Source organism: Streptopelia decaocto (genome assembly GCF_964273445.1).
Source record: "Streptopelia decaocto genome assembly, chromosome: 1".
Classification (NCBI taxonomy): Eukaryota; Metazoa; Chordata; class Aves; order Columbiformes; family Columbidae; genus Streptopelia; species Streptopelia decaocto.
This window is the reverse complement of record NC_138663.1, coordinates 7,817,161-7,838,717: the sequence shown is the minus strand read 5'-3', so window position 1 is coordinate 7,838,717 and position 21,557 is coordinate 7,817,161. Positions and strand designations below refer to the sequence as shown.

Genomic DNA, 21,557 nt, shown 5'->3' with positions numbered 1-21,557 from the left:
TTTTTCCCTTTCAGTTCTTGTCTGTTTTGTTTCTGAAAGAATGACATCCTGGCCCCTAACATTTCTGGAGGCAACACACACATTCCTTGCAGCTCCGTGTTACCAAGAAGACAGAAAATATTCCTCATAATTACACATGATTTGATCAGTCCAGCATTTCCACCTCTTCCCAGAAGTTTTATTATCATAATTGATTTCTCTGGCACCTACTCGCAGCTCTAGGCATTTTCCCAAACCTTTAAACACACAGTTAGCAATTCTGAACATTTCACTGCTGTATTTCTTTTCCTCGATTTGCTAGTTATAAATTCTTTGTTAGCAGTCTCTCCTACAACGTGAGCTTTATTCATGTAATCCCCATTGCTGTAGTATCGTGATACTCCAGGATCTCTGCCTCACCACACCACTGTGATTGATGAAAATGGTGTTATCCTTACTTTACAAATGGGACTAACACTCATATTTTTAAGTATTTGGCTTTCAGTGACTCACCAGGAAGGCAGTGACAGAAAAGGGAATTACACTCCAGTGTCCCAAGTCCAAGTCTCTACCTGCTGGGCCAGCTTAGTTTTACTGTCTTTCAGTGTATTTCTATTGCCTTTCAGAAAACCTTCTGCAATTTCTAATTCATACAGGACTCATCACTTTTTCAAATGCTTTTAAGGAAAGATGAACCAAGTGATTTGAAGAACAAAGGGCTCCTCTGGGGAAGTTCTCTTCTAGCACTTCTGGATATTGGGTAGAAAAAGATCTTCTGCTGAAGAGAGACCTGAACTCTCATCTGTACTGTGGAGTGTTAATCATATAATATGTTCATCACATCTACATGATAGCACTTGTCCATAGTAACTTTTTTGGATGTCAAAGGGAGAATGTAAGAGAGGTGATCTCAGATAATGTTGGGTTTTAACAGCCAACCCAAATCACATTCAAAACACCAGTTTCACCCTCCCATTGATATCAGTGAGGGCCGTTGGATTATTGAAAGGAGAAACTCCAAGCACAATCCAGCACGACTCTTGGTATGATTCAGTATGATCCACCCCTCAATGGGCAGAGCTGTGCATTACCTTGAACTTCTGCATGTCCCCAGGCACAGCCATGTGCTGCAGTGGTGACATTCATGCTACCTCTGTCGTTAAGAATTAATTGCATAGGCTGCAAAACTCTCACAAATTCTGACTCTTCACCTACTTAAATCCAACCCCATGTCACCCTCCTGCCACAACTCACAAGACCCACAGGTATGCTCACTCTGGAGGAGAGCCACCTATGGCTTGTTTGCTGGAATGGGAGCAACAGCCCCAGAAGCAAAGCTGCTGAAAGGAATGCCAAAATCTTGCTCTTTCTCAGGCAGAAGCTGAGCCAAAAGTTAGGTTCCAACCTATGCAGAACTTGGCCAAACATTATTATTAATTTGGCTACAAGCAGCACTGAAATGCAAACCTGCCTTGGGGAGTGAATCGTTCTTTCCTCACAAGGGGAGGAGGAGGGGCAGGTGCTGAGCTCTTCTCTCTGGTGACCAGTGACAGGGAATGTCAGGAAGATGTGTTGGGGTGGTTCAGGTTGGACATCAGGAAAAGGTTCTTCACCTAGAGGGTGCTGGAGCACTGGAACAGGCTCCCCAGGGAGGTGGTCATGGTCTCAAGCCTGAAAATATTCAAGAAGCAACTGGATAACGCCCTCAGACACATGGTGTGAACTGTGGGGTTGTCATATGCAGGGACAGGAGTTGGACTGGGTGATCCTTGTGGGTCCCTTCCAACTCAGGACATTCTATGATTCTCTGATTCTCCGTGATTCTCTAAGAAGTTTTCTGTATAGTCTCAGATTATAGCTGAGTAGGATTAGAGATATCCTGGTGTGGGCAGCTTCTCTCGATGTCCAAACAAGAGCCAGGTGTCCTGGCTCAGCACCATGAGTCCTAGGGTGGATCAATGTGAGAGAGTGGTGAGTGATCTGGTGCAATTCTATCAGGTTGTGCTCCCAAGACGGTCACGGGAGAGAAGTGGTCACCAAGCCCATCACTGATGGAGAGAGCAGCTTGCCAGGTTTAAACACTGCCACTGGTGACAAGCAATGCAGTCTGAAATATTTTCAGTCTATTTACTGCAAATGTAGTTTCATCTGTGAACTGGGAAAGGAGAAGGGAAGGGAAGGGAAGGGAAGGGAAGGGAAGGGAAGGGAAGGGAAGGGAAGGGAAGGGAAGGGAAGGGAAGGGAAGGGAAGGGAAGGGAAGGGAAGGGAAGGGAAGGGAAAAAAGGAGGAGAGGAGAGGAGAGGAGAGGAGAGGAGAGGAGAGGAGAGGAGAGGAGAGGAGAGGAGAGGAGAGGAGAGGAGAGGAGAGGAGAGGAGAGGAGAGGAGAGGAGAGGAGAGGAGAGGAGAGGAGAGGAGAGGAGAGGAGAGGAGAGGAGAGGAGAGGGAAAAAAAGAAAAAGAAAAGAAAAGAAAAGAAAAGAAAAGAAAAGAAAAGAAAAGAAAAGAAAAGAAAAGAAAAGAAAAGAAAAGAAAAGAAAAGAAAAGAAAAGAAAAGAAAAGAAAAGAAAAGAAAAGAAAAGAAAAGAAAAGAAAAGGAAAGAAAGAAAAGAGAAAAGAAAAGAAAAGAAAGCATTTCCCTTACGTTATTTAAGCTGTATGTCTGTGTCAATTCGTATCTCTGTCCACAAACACATATTCAGCAAACCTTATCTCTGCAGCATAGAGCCTGATAAAGGTCTAATTGCCTGAGAAATGTACAGCCCTTGGGACTGCAGTGGCAAAAGCAATTTCCTCCTTTACAATGGAGCCTTAATGAAAACCCCTTCTGCTTAATGAGACCATGAAAGAAGAAGGGACAAAGGGAGGGCTGTGGAGCTGGGCTGCGGCCAGTGGGGCTCTGCATGTGGTGGCCAGGGGTGAGAGGAGCCCCAGAGAGGGCAAAGGGGCCTGTGCCATCCCCACTGGTTTGGGGGACCCCACCACACACCCCTGATGTGGGTGTTTCTCCTTCCTTCCACCCATCTTGTCGAGCAGGTCCTCCTGGGGTGCAACCAGGGCATCACCATGTTGGAGCCCATCAAAGATGAACCCCCGCGGCCACCTCCGCTCATCAGAGCACAGTCTGGGCACTCGTTGCTGGAGTGTTTGGGGTTGAAAGTGCTTGGATTGAGGAGAAAAGTGTTTGTAACAACAGTGTTTCTTTGTTTTGAGTAAAAGAGCCAAATGTAGTGCAGGATACAAAGCTGACCCTGGGGTGAAAGACATCACTGAGCCTCCTCAGAGCCTGCCCTCCCACCCCTGAGCCAAACCCAGCAAATCTCTGATGCATTAGTGTTTAACAGTGAGAGAGACAGCAAAACCCCCCTCACAAATTGTTCTAGGGAGACAATAAAACAGCAGAAGCAGCAAAGGGTGGTTAATGTGAATTTTGTAGCAGATATTGATACAGGGCAATTTCCCCATTTCCTTTCTAGTTTAGAAATAAGATTTTTCTTGACACAGAGATAGGATTGTAAGAGGTAATAAAGCTTAAAGCTGAGTGAAAGAAAGAGTGTTCGGGGGTCTGTTCACCGCAATTTTTTTTTTTACCAATTAAAAAAAGAGGAGTTAACACCTGTGCTTGCTTCACTATGCTATTTTTCAAGTTTGCAGTTGTTCTCAGGGGAATCAAAGTGACAGATTTACGCAAAGCTGCAGTTTGGATCTTTTCTTGCCCTGGAGCAAGGCTTTTATCCGACACTCTCCTTCACCCCTTCGCCAGGGGATGGTGAAGAGGAGGAATGCAGCACACTTGAAAAAGGTAAAGAAAAAAAACGTTTCACAGCTGTTCCTAGCAGCTGGACTATATTTAATCAGAACTGGAGATTAACATGCATCTCTGTGAGAGAGAGATTTTCCTTCCCCCTATGGTGATGTTGTCACCTGTGCAGCGTACAGGCTCGGAGCTGAACCTCAGCAGCGAACTCACAGCACGAGGATGGAGGGGCTGCAAGTGGCTTTGTACTCTTACTCCCAGTAACTCCTGGAATGGGATGGCCCTTCAAGTAGTGAGGACAAGTTCTTTGGGTCATCTACATTGTGAAAGCTTCTCCTAAGTGCTTCAGACCTGCAAGAGGTTGCCCAGCTCCAGCAAGCGGGTTTTTTAGCAGGGTGTCTGCAGAAGGCAGCCCTTCTCTAACTATTGCACTGGAGATGGGAACAGCAGGGGCGGTCTTTCCTGATGTCTCCACAAATGCTACATGCAGACAGACACAAATGAGTAATGGTAAATGTTGAGTAGCACAAGAACGTTTACTGTGTCCTAAGCCTCTGTGTTCAGGGCGGTGAGCCCTGAGAGGCAGCTTGGGCTGTACCCTTCTATAGAGAAGTTATGTTTTGTCTTCACTGCTCAGTGTGCAAATGTCCTGAAATCCTCTGTCCTTGAATTGATAAGGATTTGAAAGGTAGAACTTGAGAGGCAGAACCATTTACACCTATACAGGTTTTCCTGCTATGCATGTCACCACACCGAGTACCACAAACATGTTAATGGATGTGAATTCCCAATCCCTTTATGCAGTAAGAAGCTGGTACCTGTGTCACCTACCATGCTTGGCTTTTTTGGTCCCCAGATCTTATCCTTCCAGTCAATCTCTTTCTCCAACCCCACTTTTCTGCCAGATATGAAGATCTTGCCCCCACTCACAGGAACACAGTCTTCAACACAAGCAAAACAAAACGTTGCTCTTTAGCCTTCTCTGGTCAAGTAACCATTGCAATATTTTCCACAGAAATCTACCCAAAATAAACAAAATGTGATGTTTCAGCCTGAACAGTTAATGCAGTCCAAGGAGGAGCCAGGCAGCTTTGCTAGCAGGCAATATAATCCAACAAAGCATTTGCTCAGGCTGCTGCTGCTGGATTTTGTAGCCTTCACTGGCTCCAATACCACCTGCCTTGTACATGTGTCACCAACCCCTGATGTGGTGGCAGGGGAACAGCTGTCCTGGCCTTGACATATGACCTTGCGCTGGCTGCTGCGTGTGTTGCAAATGCATGATCTGTTGTGCAGCGGCAGAGCCACCCAGGGGCTACCAGCAAGTTGCAGGATGAGTTTCACTTAGCCAAGGCAGGTTCAGATGTAGAGATGCTCCCTCCTTGGCAATGCTGATGGCGTGTGGGAGCATCTCATTGCCAAGGAGGCTGGGAACAGGAGTAGATGACCAACACATACTCATCAGCGTCCAAGTGAAACCCTCATTAACATTGGTGGCATTGCTAACCCAGATCCTGGGGGAAGAAATTCCCCTGAGTCAGGAGGACAGTTTTGCTCAGCAGTGAGCCAGCTGATTGCCATGAGAGGAGGGAGCAACCTCCGGTGGGAGAGCTGGATCAGACCTCATTTCACCACCTGGGCCACGTGCTTGTGTTAACTCACTGGGATAGCTGTAGTTTTTTTTATCCTTTGCAGAGGGCAATTTCTAAAATCCAAATAAACCTCCTGCACGATGGCAGGGGGGATGTGCTTTCATGTCAGCTGCTCTGTGAACACAGTATCTGCGTCAAAGACCTGGAAAGCCCTATTCAAAAAAGCATACCAGTGAAGAACAAAACCTTCTCAAGACACAGAAAAATGCAGAGTCCATATGGTAATGGAGCAGGTAATTGAGGCGTGTTATGAGGTTTGTCTAGATGGTTTGATGGAGGTTTAGGTTGGTTATTATAAAAAGTTTATTCATGGAAAGGGTCGTCAGGCATCGGAACAGGCTGCCCAGGGCAGTGGTGGAGTCACCACCCCTGGAGGTGTTTAAAAGATGTGTAGACAAGGTTCTTAGGGACATGGTTTAGTGCCAGTGTGACGTTCTTGGTTGGACTTGGTGATCTTGAAGGTCTCTTCCAACCAAAATGATTCTATTAACATGATTCTATAATTCTATGCCCAGTCAGTAGCAGATAAAGAGAGAAACTTGCTGCCTGCTGGTAGGGGACTAGGTGGTTTGTGGGGAGGGGGCACATCTCATGTGAGTGTTGCTGAACATTGACGTGAAGGCCATGACCCTGCACTGTCTGGGACACAGCTTACAAAGCCACCTCAGACGAGAAATTCCACCCCTCTCCTTCTCTTGGTACTTCACTTAAATGGCCTAGAAACAGAAGTAAATGTGGGGATGCTCTTGAGACAAAAGGAGGGTGATGGCAGGGCCGTGGTAGGGAAGGCAGGCAGAGGAATCATTGAATCATAGACTAGTTTGGGTTGGAAGGGACTCTCAAAGCTCATCCAGTCCAACCCCTGCCATGAGCAGAGACATCTTCACCCAGATCAGGTTGCTCAGAGCCCCGTCCAGGAAGAGAGGGCAGCGCTGTAGCTGCAGGCAGGTCAGGAGCACAGGGACCAGCTGAGGGACACGGTATGAAACTCAAGCTGAGCCTGGGTTTCTGCAGGACAAGAGGCGATACAAGCTGGCCAGTGTGAGTGCTGAGCACAGCTGATTTTACAGAAGGGCTGACAGGTCCTGTGGGGAAACACAGGTGTCTCTGATGGTTTTTATACCAGACACCTGCAAGCAGTGGCCACATTAAAAAAAAAAGGCCCAAGACTCTTGTTTATCCATTTTTCCTTTCTTGTCCCTATTTCTATAGCTTTACCATATCATGTTCAGTAAGTTAACTTCTTAATTCCTTCATTTGCTCCTTCTTTGCCTAAAATTTTCTTTGACCAGCTGCTCCCCTCACTGCCCTTTCCCTCCTGTCCTGAGTATTTTCCTGCTTTTCCGCTCATTTCTTTGCCTTTTTCCCACTGTTTCTAGCTTTCTCTTAGGCTCTGCATCCCTGTCTGCCTCATCCTTTATGTTATTTCCTATTCCTTTCATTTGTGGGTCTTCATGAGGTGCAGGAGGAAGGGTTAATGATTTTAAACTAAAGGAGAGGAGATTCAGGCTGGATGTGAGGAACAATTTTTTTACACTGAGGGTGGTGAAACACTGTCCCAGGTTGCCCAGAGAGGTGGTGGATGAACCATCCCTGGAGACATCCCAGGCCAGGCTGGACGGGGCTCTGAGCAACCTGATCTGGGTGAAGATGTCCCTGCTCATGGCAGGGGTGGCACTGGGTGAGCTTTGAAGGTCCCTTCCAACACACATTATTCTGTGGCACTATGACTGTCACCCCTGTAGTAGTTACAGTAATCTACCATTCAGTAATTTGTGCTGCCTTGCCCCCTCCAGATGTGCGTGCACATCTGTGCACAAGATACGCATACCCTCAGAGCCAGAGGGCTGGAGTCAAACCAGATTCAGGAAACTGCCCAATTCAGAGGGATTCCCCCCTCCAAATCCAGAGCTCCTGGGGTGTTGGATCAGACATGGATGGGAGGCAGTTGTGTTCTTTACCACATCTCTGGCAAAAAGTCAGGTACTCCACTGATTAGTGCAACTTGAGAGAAGAGAAATGTGCTGAAAATAAAGCATATATTCGCTTTACAATGGAAACTATTGTAAGTAAAACCACTTTAAATTGCATAAAGGTGTTTTGTAAGAGAACTGTCATATACCATGAGACAACTTTACCGGAAAGAACATCTGTAATGAGAAACAAATCACACTGACCTTTGCTGTAGGGCTTGAAAGCAGGTTGTGGAGATTGTGGAGACTCATTTGCCCTCCGGCAGTTCAAGAATTAAGTTGTTATGTTTAACATAAACAAGAGAGGTTTAATCCCAAATCCTCATGTGAGAGCACTTTGTGTTCTCTTAAAAGTTCAGTAATTCCATAAGCAAGATGGACAGTTGGGTTATTTTAGAGTCAGTGAAAACAGAAGAATGACAGAAGGGACATCAAAGGGAATTAACTCATCAGCATAAGAACTTAGTTGTGAAAACTGAGCAGAGTGTGAGTTCAATTGCATTAACTATACATGGTGCCAAAGTCTCTCATTAAAAGATGCTTTTCTCCTTTTTTTTGCTTTATCCAGGCAAACTGCAAGAAGAGAACTTCCTCTGCGTGGGACTATCCCAAGCCAGGGCCACACAACCTCCTGGACACACAAGCCTGTCCCTGCTCAGTCAGTAATAGCATGAGAATCACAATTCTCACTACCATATGGGCTCTACAGAAGATCCTCTGAGGTCAGATGGTGGTTTTTGAGTGATGGAGGAAAGGTGAGGTGTTTCTTCAGACTGGAAGGCTGCACAGGGAGAGATGTTGTCTCTGGTGACCTGCCTGTGCTGGATCTACCTGCGCATCACTGAATAGGCTTGGGTTTGGGAGCAACTTGGCCCTTTGGAAAGGCAATCCCTTCCTCAGTTCTGCCGAGTGCACAGAAAGAAGTCAGCCCTGGCAATCTGGTACCATTTAGCAGCACTAAATTATCTTTAGACAAAGACAGTGTAAAACATGTTACCTCCAGCTGTGACTCAAAAATTGAAACAGATTCAACTCTTTGAAAACATAGAAGGGGCAGGATATAAATCCAGAAAACTTGAGCTATTAGAGCAAAGACAAAACATTTCACATCTCCATCTTTTTATTTCCAGACAAGAAACCAAAGTCCTGCAATATCACTGCTGCATTAGGACTCAGACACATAGAGCATCACTTTCTTCATCGCTACCCTGTGATCATGCAGCTGAAGAGACCCAGTGTGAGTGACTGGGTGCAGGAGAGATGATTGCTCTGGCCCAAAGAATTGCCTTCACTTGACTGAGCGAGGATTGAAATGCAAACTGTACTTGGCCAATACAATTTTTCTTCAGGAGTGACCATCCTTGTGTAATGCTGGCTGGCAGAATAAAGGTGGTTCTTGGATGAAGGAGCAGAAAACCAAACAGGAGTGGTGGTGCTACCCTCTTCCTGACTCTTTGGAGACCAGTCTGTACAATTCAGTGTTCATCTCTGACCTCTGCAGGAGAAAGGATTTGGAAAATCTGGGGGTGGGTCAATCAAGCTACAGCAGTAACTGATAGTCTGGTCAACCTGCCAGTGAGTAAAATAAATTGTATTCAGTTTATTCAAGGGAGTGCTTAATTAGTGAATTATATATGCCAAAAATGTGTGAAGATTTATAGTAATAGGTTTGTTGTTTGTTTGTTTGTGTTTTTCAAGTAGCAGACAACAGCACAACAGGATCCCATGTCTGGAAGCTGAAGATAGACAAATCTAGAATGGGTAAAAGCACAAGATTTTAGCATTGGAACAACTCACCAAGGCATGAGTTTACTTCTCCACCATCTGAGATTTTAAAGTGAGGGTTGGGTATCTTTCTTCTGCTGTCTTCTTTTAAAATCAATTATGGTCTTGACGCAGGAATCGCTGGGTGACATCTTCTAACCCGTATGGTCAGATTAAACTTTTGTAATGGTCCCTCTGCCTTTAAAATCTCTGATTTATAAGAAGTGAATTTACCTGGACCAGAGTTCACCCCAGGGACAGAGGAATTCGACATCTTTATTCATTCCTCCGCAGCTGTGGGAATGATATGTTTAGATATTTTTCCCATCGCCAGTTGTGTCAGTGGTATGTGTTATGCAGATGTGTGTCTACTGGGAGCAACGCTCAGACAGCGCATTTCACATTGATTTATGAACAGACTTCTGAGCGCAGCAAGCTCTGGCGTCCACTGACTTGGGCTGGAATCAGCTTGCACGTTGTTGCTATTCTTATTATTGGACCTGCAGTCCTGGCTTATGAACCAGATGCTGCAGAAATGCAGAGCTGAGGAGGTCCTTGCCTCAGAGCTCTTCTGCAAGAGCCTGGCATGAAGCAAGGGGTGGATGCTGGTAGCCAAGGAAGCCCAGGGAAAAGATGGGTGGTGAACACCATCAGCAGTGATGCTCTAGAAAAACAGTGTGTGTAGCAACAGGTCACTACAAGAAAGACCTTGAGGTGTTGGAGCGAGTTCAGAGAAGGGAACGGAGCTGGGGAAGGGGCTGGAGCACAAGTGTGATGGGAGCGGCTGAGGGACCTGGGGGGTTCAGCTGGAGAACAGGAGCTGAGGGGAGACCTTCTGATCTCTGAACTGCCTGAAAGGAGCTTGGAGCATGGAGGGGGTTGGTCTCTTCTCCCAAGTAGCAAGAGATAGGACAAGAGGAAATGGCCTCAAGTTGTGCCAGGGGAGGTTCAAATTGGATATTAGGAAAAATTTCTTCATGGAAAGGGTTGTCAGGCATTGGAACAGGCTGCCCAGGGCAGTGGTGGAGTCACCACCCCTGGAGGTGTTTAAAAGTTGTACAGATGAAGTTCTTAGGGATATGGTTTAGTGACAGAGTTAGGTTGTGGTTGGACTTCATGATCTTGAAGGTCTCTTCCAACCAAAATGGTTTTATGGTTCTATGATTCTAGGCTGGATTGACAGTGGTGGGGCAAGGCTGGGTCTGCCGAGGAAAAGATGCTGCAGGACTCAAAACATGAGAACAAAGAGCCTGCATGGCATCTTGGTTGTGTAAATGATAGAAAAGGCCACATCTGGGAGAAGGAGGGTAAAGACCAAAGGGGCCAAGAAAGGTCAGAAAGATACAATGAAGGTGCAGGCGAAGATCTCCATTCATACCAACTCTTTGATGCTTCTAATAACTTTTCCATTCAAATTCTAAATGGTATTACAGAAAGTCTTTTCCATGCTGCACATAAAGTAAATCTTTGCAAACTCTTTGAGACAGCAATGTATTCCCGGCTGATCCCCAAAGACAGATCCTGTTTCTTCATGGCCATGATTACTCTTCAAAGCAAAGAAACATAAAGAAATACAGGGAATTTTGGCCAGGAATTTTTTTTTTTTTTAATAGGAATCACCTAGCCCAGAGATTGGTACAAAAATAGTTAAATATTATGGACCAAACGTCAAACTACAAGAAGCATTACTCAAATTAGAGAAGCATAGAGAGAAGGTAACAAAGGATCTCTTCCTGTGGGGACACTAATGCAGCCAAATATTCATCTCTGTAGGTTACCCAGTTTAAAGAGGTGTGGGCAGGGGGAAAGAAATCTGGGTTTGATATTTTTTACCCTGGACTACAAAGGAATCACTGCAGATACATAAATAAAAGACAGCTGGGCTGAAGTTTCAGATCACCTACACCCATCAGAAAGACAGCCAGACCCCGAGCACCATACTCTCTTGTTTGATACCTGGACTAACGCTCAACTCTGTCCATACTTTAAAGGCAAAGAGAGAGACAGAGCAGAGCTATGTTTTATTAAAAGGCTTAAATCACCTGCATTGCCACAGCAACAGTGAAGAAAATGACACAGCCCAGAGGGAAAAACCTTTGGTTTAAATATCTGTACAGATGTGTGGAAGAAAAGGCAGAGCTCCTGCCTGGGAAAACACAAGCCTGGCTCAAAGTCTACAAGACCATCTAAGCAGAGGAAGCAAATGAATAACTGTGGCACATGCCTGAGTGGGTGAAAGCACAGCCTGAGTGGTAATTTGCTCTATTGATGCTCCTCTGATTAGCTGATTTTGGCTACAGCACTCGACAGACCCATGCTGAGTGTGCAGCCCTAAAGTATTCACGCTGCACTGAAGAACGTCTCGGATCAGCCAGTGGATCCCTGCAGAGAAACAGCAAACACAGATCTGAAGGATGCAGTCTCCAGGGAGGGTTTCTAAACCCTCACTCCCCGTCACTAATTCCTTGTTATCCAGAGCTGCAAGAGAAAGGACTCCTGGAAGGGGTCCAGGTCCTCCTACTACTTTTCACTACCTTGGAAGTGAAGGAAAAGAGAAGAAAATTGACGGTGCTTCTGCGGAGAGAAATTTAAGAGCAAAATCACGTTATTCACTGTGATCTAAATTTAGGTGGTTCTAATTCTTTACTAAAATACTGAAAGTTGCTAATGAACTCAAGCAGCAAATAACCCAAGGGACCAATTTGTCGGGATCTGAAGGTTACAGGCTGACGAAACTCTGGAGGCCCTCCTGACAAGGAGAGGTCTTGGCTGAGGACATCTCACAGAGGGCATGGGAGAAGATGAGCCCACCCAAGGCCTTACAACAGCACTGGGCACAGCACCAGCAAACACAAATGGAAGAGAAAAATGAAATCAAGCACATTTAAGTGTGTGATATTTTTATTTTTATGTGCAGACTTCAGTACCTACTGCATCTGCTCCAGATTTATGACCAAGTCCTACTTTTGGCTCCTTCAGCTCTGAAGTTAGATCCATGGGCTCCCGCTGTGTCCTCCAAACACCAACACGACCACTCTGCAGGATGATAAAGAAATTCCAAAGAGCGTTAATTACTTGCTTCCACACTCCGGTAATCATCACCAAAAAGAAAGCTGGAGAGCGTTGGCAAGAGCCAGCAGATGCCAGCAAATGCTGTTGTGTTTTCTGAGGTGGCTCAGTGATTCAAACACTCTGGCCAAATATAAGCAGTTTAGTTTAGACTATTAAGAGTAGCATTAAGGGAGGACACATTCGTATTTTGGGTCTGAGCTGCCCATGTCCCTCCTTTTCTCACCCTGTCCTCTCTCCCAGCTGTGATGTGGTGGTTAACTGAAATGTGAGGAATAGCAGAACAGATCACAGCTTAGATTAGCTATTTCCAACATGGTTTGATGACAGTTGGCCATTACTCACTTGCAACACACAGTAAACAGAAATGAAGCTTAAATATGAGGCTCCTCTACCCAGAAGATATCAATCTCAGCTGTATACACAGAAGAAACAGCAATTGCGTTTCATACAAGTTAAGAATTTGGCTCCCAGAACAAAACCAACCAAGCTACGGTTACAAATGTCTCCTCAGGTTCTTGGGGCTCTATCTACTCAGAAGCAACGTTGGAGTAATAATATATGTATTTTGCTGCCCATACCCAATTCTGAGATTCATGTTGCTGAAGCCACCAGGCTCTGATGCTGGTTGTACCATGTGGAGAGACCATGGAGAGACATGGAGAGACCACCTTGGGCGGGCTGAACATCTCTCCCATCACTTGCAACACTTCTCTTCGCATGACCCCCATGTTTTTGCTGACATCTTGAAGCACCATTTCTCAACAGAAACCTGAGGCTCATTCCAAGGCCTCCAGGTACATTAGAATGTACAAAATACCTCCAGACTGCCCCAGCTTTGTCTGAAGTCAAAATCAGCCTCGATTCTCTGTTTTTCTCCTTAGTTCTTGTGTATTTAAAAACTACTGAATGAGGCTCTGAAACCGTCTCTACCACAGTTTGGTCCTTTCAGTTTCCAAATCAAAAGCAGTTTTTCCTGAAGGTTAACATTAAAAGAAATCTTGAGCTTGTTGGTCTGTTGGGATTTCCTGATGATATTTTCTTAAAAAAAATATTTTCAGGATTGTCTTCTAAGCTTTTTGCATTAAAACTGTGAATTGAATCAGTTTGTTAATCTTCAAGAAACAGATTGTTAAAAAAAAAAAGTTAGAAAAGCTCTATCTGTCATTGTGGAGTTTTTGTTAGAAAAAAAGATCAAAATATGTTTCTGTTTTACCAAGAACCAACTTTGCTGTTCTTGCATAAAGCTATGGTGAAATACATTGTAGGACCATGTCATCATGAAATATGAATATGACCTTTGTTAAAGTCTTCATCTCATTTTCTACACACAGCTGAGTCTGATGAAACTGTTCCAGAGGGAGACACTTGTCACAGAAGAAGACTTGTCTCACTGTCATGAACTTGGCTCAGCATTATTTAACTGATTATTCATTATTTTGCCCATTATTTTGAACACCAGTCGTGCATGAGGACCCCCTATACCGGACACAGCATGAACACGGGACAAAAAGGCACCTTCTGCTCCCAAGAGCTCCTGGTCCTTGTAGAGGACTGGAGAGGTGGATGGAGACAGACAGGACACACTGTCAAATTTTCAGTGACCATAACATTTAGGGAGAGATTTAACTGGGAGCATGTCTCCATATTCATATTCTAACAAAAGATTTTAAGAGTCCCATGCCCATTCCTGACTCTGTTATCCCCAGTGAGATCAGATGTGGGAAAAGGAGAATACTGAAACAGTAAAAGGTTATTTTGGGCTGGGTGTGGTGCTGTGCCCCAGGGGATCCTCGGGAGAAGCTCCACAGCAGTTTGTATGTGGCGAGAAGGGTCAGTCCCTGAGCCATCTGCCAAAAAGCTGGATAAGCCCGAAGTCGCCTCAGGAATTCTAGGAGGAAACAGTGGGAAATGAAAATCTATTGAGATCTGGCATTTTATTTTTACCTTGCTCACCAGATGCATTTTGAAAAACGGTTGCAGGCTGCTAGGAAGAGCTGCTCTCCTCCACTTGCAAGTTTTTCTCCGTCTCCATCTTAAGTGGATGAAGTGGGTGACCAGTGTTTCAAACGTCCCCACACACACATCTTCTGTTTCCCAGGCTCTTCTTTCCCATCAGGAGCTGTGCACAGGCCCCTGCTCCACAGGGACCCTTTGCCCTTCCAGCATCCTACAAGCCAGCCCTTCACCTCCCAAAGCCCCGGGTGCAGCAGCTGCCCCCACCCCGGAGTGTGCTGCCCTTCGCATTTCTGCTCTTTTTTACATCTTGCCTCTTTGCACTCTCTGTCCCGTCCACCTCTTCCCTTTGCAACCCTCCTCTTAGCAACTCTGCCTTTGCATCCCTCCCCTTTGTATCCCTCCCTTTTCACCTCCCCCTTTGCACCTCTCGCATTTACAGCCCTCCCCTTTGCCTCTCTGCCCCCTTCGCATCTCTGCCTTTTCCCATCCCTCCCCTTCGCATCTCTGCTCCCCGCACCTCTGCCCGTGTGCACCCCCTGCCCCTCGACCCTTTACATCTTTCCCCCTTTGCAGCCCTGCCCGCTTGGATCTCAGCCCTCGGTGTGTCTGCCTCCTTGCACCTTCCACTTCCCCCCTCCCCGGGCTCTTTGAACCCCCTCCCTTTCCCTTCCCTGCCCCTTCGCATCTCCGCCTCGCCGCCTCCCTGCCCCATCCACCCCCGGCTCTTTCGCACCTCTCCCCCTTCCCCCCACAACCCCCACAGCCTCCGGGGCAGCGACTCCAGGCCGTGCCCCCCCCTCCTCCTCCAGCCCCCCGTAACCCCGCTCCCCTGCCCGCCTCGGCGCTCCCCTGGCCCGGCCGCGGAGCCGCCCGCGATGCCGCCTCCTCCGCGGCTGCTGCCGCTGCTGGTGCTTGGCTTGGGGCTGGGGCTGGGGGGGCGGGCGGCCGGCGGGGGGGGCTGCCAGCTGCCGGCGGAGTGGCGGCCGCTCAGCGAGGGCTGCCGGGCCGAGCTGGCGGCGATCATCGTGTACGCGCGGGTGCTGGCGCTGCACCCCGACCCGTACGGCGCATACAACTACCTGCCCTGGCACAGGGGCCACCCCGCCAGCCTCCAGCATGAGGAGGGGGGGCTCTTTTACTCGGCCGAGATCGAGCTGCTGTGCGACCAGGCGTGGGGCAGCATGTTGGAGGTGCCCGCCGGCTCCCGCCTCAACCTCACCGGCCTCGGGTACTTCTCCTGCCACTCGCACACCGTCATGCAGGGCTACAATTATTTCTTCTTCCTCCGGTGAGTCCCGGGATGGGGGAGTCTGGGAGGGTGGGGTTGGCATCCTGGCCCCCGGGGCACCTCCGCGGCCGGGGGGCTTCACTCCTGCCCGAGAGGGTTCGCCCTGTCCCGCTGCCGCTCGCCCTGTCCCGCTGCCGCTCGCCCCGTCCCGCTGCCGCTCGCCCCGTCCGGCTGCCGCTCGCCCCGTCCCGCTGCCGCTCGCCCCGTCCCGCTGCCGCTCGCCCCGTCCCGCTGCCGCTCGCCCCGCAGCGCCTTCTCCTTTGCGCGTACACTCACCGAGAAAAAATAAAACAAACCAAAACAAACCCAAAGCCATAATATTCCAGAGTTGCAGATGTACGGGGAGCTGCTGTTGAGTAGCTCCTGGGTGCTACTGCTTTTGTTTTTACGGTGGGACGGTCACGACGCTGGAGAGGGGCCAGCGCCTGTTTGCCAAAGTTTGGCATGGGAGTTTAAAGCCTGTCTCCAAATACTCACCCGATAGCTTTCTCTTGGATCTCCCGAGTCCCAGACAAATCCTGACTTTGGGCTCATCGAAAGAATAAGAAAATAAACCACAATATGGGAACAGAGCCATCACTGTGACCTTCCCATCCCAGAGTGTTTGTGAAATACTACTCAGTGGCTTGTTTCGAAATACTTGGTATATTCTTACACTGGGTGCGTAACAAAACACAATTTGATGCTGTCTAGTGCTCAGTCTTTGGCAATATCTTTAAACATGTTTTACACAGGTTATTTATTGACTGCTTGAAGGAGTACTTAAACTATGGGATTAAGGGCAAAGTGATGAAAATTCTGTAGGAACCATGGGCCAAAATACAGATTTGACTCATTCATGGGGGTTCATTGATGTCTGCAGGGTGGTGGGAGCCTGTTAGGTCCTTACTGCTGCTCCCTGGTCCAGTTCTTCATGGTGGCAATTGCCACCTTGGCAACTAAGGGCCAGGAGAGCTGAAAGCCACATGCCAGCTAAAAGTCTGTGTGACTTTGGTGACACTTGTTGAGCCAGGCTGAAGAATGATGGGTGACTTCTGCAGGAGAGAAAGTGTTGTCCAGCCTCACCGCGGGCTGCCGTGCTATTTGTGTTTCAGAATGGATGAGAACTACATCCTCCTGCCGCACGGAGTCAACTTCCAGGAGGCGATTTTCCCGGATACCCAGGAGAACAGAAGGATGTTTGCCAGCCTTTTCCAGTTCTCTAACTGCTCGCAGGCGCAGCATGTGTTGAGCTTCTCCAGTGACTGGGAGATTCAAGAGGACAACAGGGTAAGGGATTTATTTGCTCTCCAGTGCTTGTTTTCTAAGTGAGCACAGGCATTCCCATGTCGTTTACAAACATATATATCATGCAGAGCAGCAGGTCCCTGATTTTCCTGGTCCTTTGGTGGTATCACTGTCAAAGTAACACATTGGTGGGGAGATGTTAAGCTCTGTTTTTTAAAGCTGACTTCTCTGTTAGCTCTTTAGTTTCTCATGGACTTCATCAAAGCTTGATATCAACCGGTTCGTGAGCAATAGGTTGAAAACCGGTATTACTTGCCATCCTGCTCTGCTCCACCCAGGTCATCCCTGAGTTTTCTATTTCTAAACCCCATACTTTTAACTTCAACTGAAATGTTCAGGAGCAGAGCTTTGCTTTTTTACTTCTGTGTTCATCTTATATAATGAAAGCAGTGCCTGGGCTATGACAGACTGTGAGGGATTATTCTTGCCGAACTCCACAAAACTTCTGAACTAATCGCCCTAAGGTCTCTTTGTAGCAGCCGGGGAAAAACAGACTCTTGAGGGCACAGTTTGTCTGAGCGATGCTGGCACCTACTTCTGAACAGGCTGAATGAAATGCCTCTTTCTCCTCTCAAGGGAGGCCACAGCAAGTAGCTTACCCTCTAGGCAAACCTCCCTTAAGAAAGTACCTTTTTAGTATGGAAAGTCCAATGATGCCTGTTGTTAGTGGTTTCTGAACCCCTTTGTGGGGCTGCAGTGTGTGTAATAAATGCAGGATTTTAATAAATACTTCCTTGGCAGTGAGGAGCAACCTGCGGTTATGTGTGTGCATATTCTGCATGTGCATACGCATTTGCAAAAGCGGAACTTGGAGAGCTGTTTTAGTGCCAACCCTTGTTTTATGAGCCTAGTGGTTTCCACTGGTAGCCAAGAACATTTTAAGCTTCTCTTTAGGTCAGGATGGACAAGGCATGTCATGACTTGCATCTTCTGTGCATTGGTCCAAGGCACAATATTAATGTACTGCAGCAGATGTGTGAGTGGTTTGTTTGGGATGGAGGGATCTTGGTAGCTGGCTGAGCCCTTTCCCTTCACCAGCTGGCCGATGGCCAGTGTCCAAAGTTTGAGTTGCTGCGTGGCCATCTGGCCAGTGACACAACCTGCTCCTTGGGGTGCCCGGGGAGCGAGCGTTTTCCCACTGCTGATATTCTGGGGAGGGAGTGGGGAATGGTGACCTTTAAATATATACTTAGCGATAGCAGGAGGAATTGATATTTAAGAGAAAATAAATTATCTTACAATTAGATCACAGAGCCGCAACCCTGGCTGGGCAAGAAGGGAGAGGCGGAGAGCCCCGATCTCAGCCCTGCCTCCTCCCTGCCAGCTTCCCAGAGCCCCAGGCAACGTATTTGGCAAGTAAAGGCACTGCCGCTGCCAAATCCACAGATTTTTGCTCTGAGGGAGCAAAGTGTCGTTGGGGGACCACCATGTCCAACTCCCAGCATCTGCTTGTGGTGCCCCTGCACTACTGATTTAGCTGCTCTGAGCTACAAGTAGGGGACCTTGATGTGTTGATGCTCCTTGATGCCACCAGTGAATCTCACCGGTTAGCTTTAATGGGAATCACAAGGCAGAAACCCCCAGGGTAAGTTGGGGCAACTGAAAGCATCTATACCAAAAGTGCATTTCAGCTGTTGCGCTCTTTGACCCAGCGCAGCTGTGGGCAGATTCAGGGGATTAGAGCTGTTGGCGGCACAGACAGCGACCAGGGGCTTTACATACTTGAACACCCACCCGTTGAGTGAATAAATTCAGTGGCGGCTGACGGACACTTTGTCTCCTCTTTGTAGTGAAAAGTAGAAGCTTCCTCTGAACCATTTAAAAATAGCTCGGGCTGACTGTGCTCCCATTCAGCTCCTGCATCTGTGTTTGTCCAGCCCAGCGCCTGCATGTCCCAGCCTGGGAAGGGGATGGTGTTTCTGGCTGCCATGGTATTAGGAATTTGTTCTCCAGCTCTTCCCAATGCATGTACTCATGTTCAAGGTACAGCTCTCTTTAGTGTTTTGCTCCTCTCTTTGCCTTGTCACATCTGATGGTGACTTCCTCAGCTGCCAGTGTGTCTGGTTGTGTCCCATCACAGTGTGAACAATTTTAATTTGCAAATGTGCTCAGTCGAGCTGTCCCATGGTGGCTGCTGAGCTGAAACCTGTGGTGTGTGCTGGCTTTGTGGCACAGAAAGTGAGCATTACTTGGAGAATTATTCTTGAAGCTTTTTGGGAAAGAGGCTCTTTGGGAGCCTGAGGACACCTGCAATGGTGTCAAGCTGGGTCTGATCAGCCTGGAAAAGAGAAGGCTGACAGGGGACCTTATTTGTGCTTATAAATATCTCAAGGGTGAGTGTCAAGAGGATGAGACCGGACTGTTCTCAGTGGTGCCCAATGATGGGATGAGGGGCAATGGGCACAGACTGAAACACAGGAGGTTCCATCTGAATATGAGGGGAAACTTCTTTCCTTTGAGGTGCCAGAGCCCTGGACCAGGCTGCCCAGAGAGGCTGTGGAGTCTCCTTCTCTGGAGACATTCAAACCCACCTGGACACCTTCCTGTGTGAGCTGCTCTGGTGAACCTGCTTTAGCAGGTGGGTTGGACTGGATGATCTCCAGAGGTCCCTTCCATCCCCAACCATTCTGTGATTCTGTAAAGAACTCAGAGACGAAAGGGTCTTCTGGTGTGGGTCACACTGCAGTGGGGAGTCAGGGGGTCTCACTAGCTGCTGCGTGTTGACATGAATTGTTAGTTAAAATACATCACAGATGTTTTGTGCAGTCAGACGGGAGAGATGGCTCTGCCAAAAAGCAGCATGCCCAAGTAGGTTTGGAATAAAGGAGTGATGAAATCTGTTTACAGTTGGATCCTGTACACCGAAAGACTTTTTTAATCCCGGTATTTGCTAGTGGCCCTGTGCCCTACTCTTGATATATTTCTGGGGATGGACCTTTTAAGGGAGAATTCGGTACTGGAAACATGTGCAGTTGCAATGAATAATTCATGTTTGTAGCTCTAGGGTGCTCAGCCAGAAGATAAGAGAAACCTGTGGTGAGTAAAATTCATTTGCCTCATGTGATGCTTCTCCCAGCAAGAGGTCCCTTCAGTGGGGTGTGCCTGGGCCGGCTGTGGAGCAGGGGACCCCAAAATGACCACTGACATAGAATCATAGAATAACTGGGGTGGGAAGGGACCTTCAAAGCTCATCCAGTGCCACCCCGGCCATGAGCAGGGACATCTTCACCCAGATCAGGTTGCTCAGAGCCCCGTCCAGCCTGGCCTGGGATGTCTCCAGAGATGGGGCATCTACCACCGCTCTGGGCAACTTGTTCCATGTTGTCCTCCTGTTCACCCTGTTCTCTCTGCAGTGCTCCTTGCATGCAGACAGCCTCATCTGGCCTGACCCAATGGGTGAAACGAGGAAAACCCTGACAGCTCCTTTTCCTCCGCTCAGTAAATGTGTCTGATGATGCAAAAAAGAGCAAATAGATGTGCAGCAACTTCTCCATGCACTGGCATGCACAACCTGCCTTTTCCATCATGGGAAAACCCTTTTAATTTTCAGAAAGCCCCATGGCACGTGGCGAAAGGAGGCCAGACCCAAGGCACATCTCGTTGGGGGTAATACTTCCTTATCCTGGGCCTGCTGCATTTTTAAGCCCCTTGTTGTCTTGGCTGAGGGTCAAACACTGCTTCCATGGTTTCCCAATAATCCCACAGCCTCATAAATTAATTCAGGTGCTTGTTCTGGCCACTCTGGAGAATAACAGTAGCTCCAGCTGTCGTTTCTTTAGGCAGTTGCATTTTGGCTTCCACATCTGCAGAGGCAGTAATTAATTGGGCTCCATCCTGACTTTTCTCACAGCCCCTTAGCGATGTTTGCAGACCTCCTGCTTTACTCCAGCTTGTGGTTGCAGCGGTTTGCTAAATCCCCGAGTTCCCACCAGGCTTGGGGTTGGAGCTGGGTTTGTAACGAGTAGCTGCAATATCTCACAGAGCGAGGGGCCCCTTCTTGCAGCATGTTGCTGGTACCTGGGTCCCAGGTTTGGCCCAGTCCCAGAGCTGATGCTGGTGGAGATAACAACACAGGAATGCTTTTTCCCTTTCATAGTTACAGTTTTAGTTGATTCTTCCCACCCTCTGCCCTTGGGAGAAATGCAGTATTCACCTATCCAAGGAATCTTGCAGTCACAGCTGTTTCTTTTAATAAGGTGCTTTTATTAAAGAAAAGAACGATTAAGAAGCAATAAAAACCTAATTAAAATTCTTAAAAGCTCCGTGTTTTTACCCAGTTCTCATGCTGACCCCCCGAGGGAAGACCCACAGATGTAACAAAGTGTTTGTAAAGTCTGACAGCCTGTCCTGGGCTGGCACCTCGGGGTCACCTTGCCTTGGGAAACCACCCCAGACATCCCATTTCCTTTACCCCCTGTATCCCCTAGTGCCCCTAAAATTGCTCACAAACCCTTGCACGCTTCTCAGTTATTCTCCGGTGCAGCCAACAGTACTGGTGTTTCATTATTGATACTTTTAGGGAGCAGCCTTGTGACCTTTTCTTGCTCAAAAGCAGCCCAAGGGGTTGGACTTTTTTGGGGGGAGAAAGGGATGAGTATTTGGTGGTGCAGCCAGCATCCTCCCCCAGGGATGGAGAGGGGGAACGGGAGAATCCCCAAGTCCCGGAAAGCAACTCGATGTGCCAGTGCCTCTTTTCTCATGGCAAACTTTCCTTTTGGCTGAGGGCTAAATGACACTTTTCTGCACCCAGGGGGTTGATTTCTGCTTTCTCAAGCTGGGAGGTGGGAATCATCCCTGTGGTTTCCCCCCTCTCGCAGTGCTCGCTGCTAAACC

The 21,557-nt window shown here is 47.8% G+C and overlaps 1 protein-coding gene and 1 long non-coding RNA gene across 5 annotated transcripts in view; one reads left to right on the top strand and one right to left on the bottom strand.

Annotated features, from left to right (window-relative positions):
* Positions 1-8,558: 8,558 nt before the first annotated feature.
* LOC309439960 lies at positions 8,559-15,816 on the bottom strand. Of its 3 annotated transcripts, none has more exons than XR_014184091.1 (4): positions 15,714-15,816; positions 14,138-14,225; positions 12,049-12,157; positions 8,559-8,852 (listed from the first exon to the last, which is right to left on the bottom strand). It is a non-coding gene; the product is annotated as an uncharacterized lncRNA (long non-coding RNA). The 3 variants fall into 3 exon arrangements; XR_014184092.1 differs by lacking the exon at positions 8,559-8,852 and adding an exon at positions 10,865-11,503; XR_014184093.1 differs by lacking the exon at positions 8,559-8,852 and having other exon boundaries at positions 12,020-12,157.
* Positions 14,736-21,557, top strand: part of CCDC3 (coiled-coil domain containing 3) — a 43,582-nt gene continuing 36,760 nt past the window's right edge. For both annotated transcript variants that reach the window (XM_082053135.1, XM_082053134.1), the window contains exons 1-2: positions 14,736-15,437; positions 16,532-16,706. In XM_082053135.1, coding sequence (XP_081909261.1) covers positions 15,025-15,437; positions 16,532-16,706 — 588 coding nt within the window. In that variant the 5' untranslated portion in view covers positions 14,736-15,024. The remainder of the gene's footprint in view (positions 15,438-16,531; positions 16,707-21,557) is intronic.